General features: G+C 44.3%; 1 protein-coding gene across 2 annotated transcripts; it reads left to right on the top strand.

Annotated features, from left to right (window-relative positions):
* LOC110485694 (protein N-terminal asparagine amidohydrolase) lies at positions 1-7,049 on the top strand. Of its 2 annotated transcripts, none has more exons than XM_021556815.3 (10): positions 1-401; positions 595-697; positions 852-917; positions 3,550-3,661; positions 3,736-3,809; positions 3,918-3,971; positions 4,518-4,571; positions 4,656-4,753; positions 6,221-6,334; positions 6,538-7,049. In XM_021556815.3, the coding sequence occupies exons 1-10, from the start codon at positions 321-323 to the stop codon at positions 6,706-6,708; spliced, it is 927 nt and encodes a 308-aa protein (XP_021412490.1). In that variant the 5' UTR covers positions 1-320; the 3' UTR covers positions 6,709-7,049. The 2 variants fall into 2 exon arrangements, 1 of the variants encoding a protein (XP_021412490.1); XR_016485745.1 differs by having other exon boundaries at positions 9-401; positions 4,318-4,571.

The following is a 7,049-nucleotide window of genomic DNA, read 5'->3' as shown; positions in this document are numbered from 1 at the left end:
AAGGTTTTGTGTCGTAACCCGACATAAACAACATGCACGTTTCGTGTCAAAGGAGCGTAGGGCAAATGGAGAATTCGGCGTAGCCTACATTTACATTTTATAGCGTTCATGCCCTAATAATACTTGTGTACAGCTGGTGGCAGTAATACGTCTTGTGACAGTGAGTGACGTTCTTGAGGAGAAAGCCTACCAAAGAAGAAGAAAATGGATCCAGGAAGTGCAAGCTAGCTAACCATCTGTCTTGTGTAATAGGTCTAGTTTTCATGTTACATTAAGATAAATATGACATTATATTAGGTAGATTTATATTGTAGAAAGAAATGCCTTTGCTAATACAAAATAGAAGAATCGAACGACCAGGTTCGACAGTCGATTTGTTCGCCAGATATCCGCATTTGCAGGTGAGTTGACTGGAGTAGCCAAGCAAACTATTTTTTATTTATTTAACCTTTATTTACCGGTGAGTTGACTAGTTAGCCAAGCAAAATAGCAGCTGTCATGTCGTCAGCAAGTTGTCCTTGTTGGAATTAATCACCATTTAGTAACAAATCACTTGCTCTTCATGCTATATTGACATTTTATTTTATACCATAGGAAAACGCCCGAGTATTTCGGTCCATGCCGGTTGTAGATGTCGACCCGAAGTGCCTCCTATACATACAGCAACGAGAGTTTGCAGCCACAACACCAGCGGACAGTGAGTATAAACTATAGTTAAATCAATAGGTCAGCCTAGCTTAACATAGTATATTGTTGCGTCCAAAGGCTACCTCTACACTGATAAATTGTAACTAAAAATCCGCTGCACAGTTTCCACGACCATCACGAAATGTGTCCCTCTGTTTCCCCAGACTCTGTCGCTGTCCTTGGTTCTGATGATGCAACCACCTGCCACCTAGTTCTGGTACGACACACAGGTACTGCAGTTCTCTATGTAATGTGTGTTTGTAGATACTATGATAGCATCAAGATATGAGCTTCTACTTCTAAAAATTCACCTTTCCAGAAACAAGTCTCTCACTGTTGCCGCTTGCTATAGACCTCCCTCTGCCCCCAGCTGTGCCCTCGATACCATATGTGAATTGATTGCCCCCCATCTATCTTCTGAGCTCGTGCTACTAGGTGACCTAAACTGGGACATGCTTAACACCCCGGCCACCCTACAAACTAAGCTTGATGCCCTAAATATTACACAAATTATCAATGAACCTACCAGGTTCAACCCCAAATCAGTAAACACGGGCACCCTCATAGATGTCATCCTAACTAACTCGCCCTCCAAATACACCTCTGCTGTTTTCAATCAAGATCTCAGCGATCACTGCATCATTGCCTGCATCCGTAATGGGTCTGCAACCAAACGACCACCCCTCATCACTGTCAAACACTCCCTGAAACATTTCTGCGAGCAGGCCTTTCTAATCGACCTGGCCGGGGTATCCTGGAATGACATTGACCTCATCCCGTCAGTAGATGATGCTTGGCTATTCTTTAAAAGTGCCTTCCTCACCATCTTAAATAAGCATGCCCCTCTCAAAAGAATTTGAACTAGGAATAGATATAGTACTTGGTTCACTCCAGACCTGTCTGCCCTTGACCAGCACAAAAACATCCTCTGTCGTTCTGCATTAGCATCGAATAGCCCCCGTGATATGCAACTTTTCAGGGAAGTTAGGAACAAATATACACAGGCAGTTAGAAAAGCTAAGGCAAGCTTTTTCAAACAGAAATTTGCATCCTGTAGTACTAACTCAAAAAAGTTCTGGGACACTGTAAAGTCCATGGAGAATAAGAGCACCTCATCCCAGCTGCCCACTGCTCTGAGGCTAGGAAACACTGTCACCACCGATAAATCCACTATAATTGAGAATTTCAATAAGCATTTCTCTACGGCTGACCATGCTTTCCACTTGGCTACCCCTACCCCGGTCAACTGCCCGGCACCCTCCACAGCAACCCGCCCAAGCTCCCACCATTTCTCCTTTACCCAAATCCAGATAGCTGATGTTCTGAAAGAGCTGCAAAATCTGGACCCATTGACCTGGCCAAGGCTTTCGACTCTTGTCAATCACAACATTCTTATTGGCAGACTCAACAGCCTTGGTTTCTCAAATGATTGCCTAGCCTGGTTTACCAACTACTTCTCTGATAGAGTTCAGTGTGTCAAATCGGAGGGACTGTTGTCCGGTCCTCTGACAGTCTCTATGGGTGTGCCACAGGGTTCAATTCTTGGGCCGACTCTCTTTTCTGTATACATCAATGATGTTGCTCTTGCTGCTGGTGATTCTCTGATCCACCTCTACGCAGACGACACCATTCTGTATACTTCTGGCCCCTCCTTGGACACTGTGTTAACTAACCTCCAGACGAGCTTCAATGCCATACAACTCTCCTTCCGTAGCCTCCCAACTGCTCTTAAACGCAAATAAAACAAAATGCCTGCTATTCAATCGATCACTGCCCGCACCTGCTTGCCCGTCCAGCATCACTACTCTGGACGGCTCTGATTTAGAATACGTGGACAACTACAAATACCTGGGTGTCTGGTTAGACTGTAAACTTTCCTTCCAGACTCACATTAAGCATCTCCAATCCAAAATTAAATCTAGAATCGGCTTCCTATTTCGCAACAAAGCATCCTTCACTCATGCTGCCAAACATACCCTCGTAAAACTGACCATCCTACCGATCCTCGACTTCGGTGATGTTATCTATAAAATAGCCTCTAACACTTTACTCAACAAACTGGATGCAGTCTATCACAGTGCCATCCGTTTTGTCACCAAAGCACCATACACTACCCACCATTGCGACCTGTACGCTCTCGTTGGTTGGCCCTCGCTTCATACTCGTCGCCAAATCCACTAGCTACAGGTTATCTACAAGTCTCTGCTAGGTAAAGCCCCGCCTTATCTCAGCTCACTGGTCACCATAGCAGCACCCACTCGTAGCACACGCTCCAGCAGATATATCTCACTGGTCACCCCCAAAGCCAATTCCTCCTTTGGTCGTATTTCCTTCCAGTTCTCTGCTGCCCATGACTGGAACGAATTGCAAAAATCTCTGAAGCTGGAGACTCACATCTCCCTCACTAAGCACCAGCTGTCAGAGCAGCTTACAGATCACTGCACCTGTACATAGCCCATCTGTAAACAGCCCATCTATCTACCTACCTCATCCCCATACTGGTATTTATTTATTTTGCTCCTTTGCACCCCAGTATCTCTACCTGCACATTCATCTTCTGCCAATCTACTATTCCAGTGTTTAATTGCTATATGGTAATTACTTCGCCACCATGGCCTATTTATTTCCTTAACTTACCTCATTTGCACACACTGTATATAGACTTTTTGTTTTCTTTTGTTCTACTGTATTATTGACTATGTTTTGTTTATTCCATGTGTAACTCTGTTGTTGTATGTGTCGAATTGCTACGCTTTATCTTGGCCAGGTCGCAGTTGCAAATGAGAACTTGTTCTCAACTAGCCTACCTGGTTAAATAAAGGTGAAATAAAATAAAATGTCTGTATTTGTACCATCTTTTAGGAAGTGGAGCTGCTTGCCTTGCTCACTGTGATGGCTCCAGCACGTGGAGTGAGGTTCCCCTCATCGTCAAAGCTGTCACATCTCTGAGCAAGGACCCTGCCAAGGAGGGCAGGTAAGAGATAACCCCCCCCCCCCACCCACCCACCCCCCACACACGTAATTGTCCCCTTGCTTCTTTTCCTTCAGGCTGGAGCTCCACCTCGTTGGAGGTTTTGATGATGAGTCAAAGACGTCCCACAAACTCAGCCTTAACCTATTGTGTACGTAAATCTTCTTATCTTCCCTCCTGTTTGAATGCAACTGCCACAGTAGCAACACCATTATCAGGCTGCATAGAGAAACTACAACCCTTCTATTGTGTTTTGCAGCGGCCTTCCAGAGACAGAAAGAGGATATTCACCTAGAGACCTGCTGCATCACAGGTACATGTTTCCACTCTGTTATATTCCCTCTCAGCCTGTTTTTCTTTATACAACCCAGAGCTATATATGTAGAGAGTTTGGCTGCCATGTTAGCACAGGGGCCATGTTAGCACAGGGGCCATGTTAGCACAGGGGCCATGATCGAACGGCTGCCATGTTAGTGCCTTTTATTCTTGAAGTTTTGGTGATGTAACAATACGAGAGCACCTCCGACAATTTCCTATGAAATGACCCCCTGTAAACAAGCAAAGCAGGAGAGAGAATTTCATGTTTTTATTGATTCGCATTCCAAGTATCCAAGTCTGTACTGTGTTGTGTTGTCAACAAATTGCATATCTTCTTTCAGTGGACATCTTCATAGGTTTTGAAAACTATCTGAAATAAACAGCACAACGCGGAAGTGTCAATTATCACTTAGCAACAGCTATGGAGGAGGAAGTGGCGCTCTCGGAACGTTCAGACAGAAACCCTCATTGGCCCAACTCTCTGTATATCTGACTCTGCCCCTACCTATCTCGAGGCTCTTTCTCTTTTTTCCACTTGCAGAGATGAATGACGTCTTAGTGGACGGAGCGCACAGACCGGGTGTGCATGGCATAGGTACTGTACTGTATCTACACTGCAAATCAATTCACCTTTGTGTAGCAGACAGTTTATAATATGGCATTAACTGTTTGTCTGCAGGTATAAATATTAAAACAGGGGAGGTGTTCCCCGCCTCGTTCCCTTACAAAGGACCCGCGGAGGAGCTGCGATCAGCACGGACATTCACTGGGGGCCAGGTAGAGACTTGCGCATAGATATAGAACCTTAAATAAATCAAATCAAATCAAATTTTATTTGTCACATACACATGGTTAGCAGATGTTAATGCGAGTGTAGCGAAATGCTTGTGCTTCTAGTTCCGACAATGCAGTAATAACAAGTAATCTAACTAACAATTCCAAAACTACTGTCTTGTACACAGTGTAAGGGGATAAAGAATATGTACATAAGGATATATGAATGAGTGACGGTACAGAGCAGCATAGGCAAGATACAGTAGATGGTATCGAGTACAGTATATACATATGAGATGAGTATGTAAACAAAGTGGCATAGTTAAAGTGGCTAGTGATACATGTATTACATAAGGATACAGTCGATGATATAGAGTACAGTATATACGTATGCATATGAGATGAATAATGTAGGGTAAGTAACATTATATAAGGTAGCATTGTTTAAAGTGGCTAGTGATATATTTACATCATTTCCCATCAATTCCCATTATTAAAGTGGCTGGAGTTGAGTCAGTGTCAGTGTCAGTGTGTTGGCAGCAGCCACTCAATGTTAGTGGTGGCTGTTTAACAGTCTGATGGCCTTGAGATAGAAGCTGTTTTTCAGTCTCTCGGTCCCAGCTTTGATGCACCTGTACTGACCTCGCCTTTTGGATGATAGCGGGGTGAACAGGCAGTGGCTCGGGTGGTTGATGTCCTTGATGATCTTTATGGCCTTCCTGTGACATCGGGTGGTGTAGGTGTCCTGGAGGGCAAGTAGTTTGTCCCCGGTGATGCGTTGTGCAGACCTCACTACCCTCTGGAGAGCCTTACGGTTGAGGGCGGAGCAGTTGCCGTACCAGGCGGTGATACAGCCCGCCAGGATGCTCTCGATTGTGCATCTGTAGAAGTTTGTGAGTGCTTTTGGTGACAAGCCGGATTTCTTCAGCCTCCTGAGGTTGAAGAGGCGCTGCTGCGCCTTCTTCACAATGCTGTCTGTGTGAGTGGACCAATTCAGTTTGTCTGTGATGTGTATGCCGAGGAACTTAAAACTTGCTACCCTCTCCACTACTGTTCCATCGATGTGGATAGGGGGGTGTTCCCTCTGCTGTTTCCTGAAGTCCACAATCATCTCCTTAGTTTTGTTGACGTTGAGTGTGAGGTTATTTTCCTGACACCACACTCCGAGGGCCCTCACCTCCTCCCTGTAGGCCGTCTCGTCGTTGTTGGTAATCAAGCCTATAGGCTGATGTCATAGAGCCACTATGCATCAGATTGGCAAATTTGTCAAGTAGAACTAGAATGCCTGTCTACTGATATATTGTCTATGCTCTTGCACATCATCTCTGACACTACGTGAAGGATCGCTCTAAAGAAAGATCAAAGATGACACATTGAATGGCTTGTGGAGTGTCTGGATAGAACCCATGCGCCAGTTGCTAACTACACTTCATCAGACAGTCGCATAACATTGTAATTGTGTCTCCACAGATGGCTGATATATATGACTCGAACAAAGGAGTTGTGAAGATAGGCCCATGTAAGTGGTCCCCGAATCTGGATATTTCCTTCTGGCTGTCGCAAGACGATGACACCATCTTAAAGGTAAGGTGTAAGAAAATAATACATTACTAATATTGATCCCACAATCACTAGAACTTTAGTTGTATGTCCCTTTAAAAGCTTATTGACAACCTCTAATGTGTTATAGCCCTGTTTCTGTCAACACTGATACAATGTATGTTGCATAGTATGTTATCAGTATACACTGTGATATGTTACTCCTCCTGTTTTTTTCCCCCGACCAGTACCTATCCACGTCCCCAACGGCTGAGCCACCACACTTTGTCCAGCACATCAAGTCCACCATCCAGTTCCTCCTGGAGCACCCCAGTTCAGACAGCGTCTTCCCTGGAGGACAGCCCCAGCACTACCGCAGAACAGAGCAGGGGGACTGGGAGAATGTTAACCAGACATAAAGGGCTTGAGACCCTTCTCTAACCCCCTATTACTTTGACTTTCCCTGGAATCTGTCCGGAAATGGAATCACTCCTTAACTTCTGGAAGACAAGACACTGTGACCCTCCTCTTTACGCCATTGTGGGCATCACATGTTATTGTTTTTTTGACTTGGTACCAGTACTCCCTGTATATAGCCTCTTTATTTTAATTTTATTGTTGCTCTTTTATTTTTTACTTTTGTTTGTTTAGTAATTATTTTTCTTAACTGCATTGTTGGTTAATGGCTTGTAAGTAAGCATTTTACAGTAAGGTAAAATTGTATTCGGTGCATGTGACAAATAAAATTTGTTTTGATTTA

The sequence above is a fragment of the Oncorhynchus mykiss genome, chromosome 13 (assembly GCF_057628025.1).
Source record: "Oncorhynchus mykiss isolate SJ-2025 chromosome 13, ASM5762802v1, whole genome shotgun sequence".
Classification (NCBI taxonomy): Eukaryota; Metazoa; Chordata; class Actinopteri; order Salmoniformes; family Salmonidae; genus Oncorhynchus; species Oncorhynchus mykiss.
This window is presented reverse-complemented; position numbering and strand designations above follow the sequence as displayed.

Bases quoted from the DNA above. Each gene is read 5' to 3' on its own strand.
- LOC110485694 (XM_021556815.3), top strand. From the start codon at position 321: ATGCCTTTGCTAATACAAAATAGAAGAATCGAACGACCAGGTTCGACA. The intron at 3,972-4,517 runs GTACATGTTTCC...TTCCACTTGCAG, and splicing joins AGAGACCTGCTGCATCACAG to AGATGAATGACGTCTTAGTG. The intron at 4,572-4,655 runs GTACTGTACTGT...GTTTGTCTGCAG, and splicing joins ACCGGGTGTGCATGGCATAG to GTATAAATATTAAAACAGGG.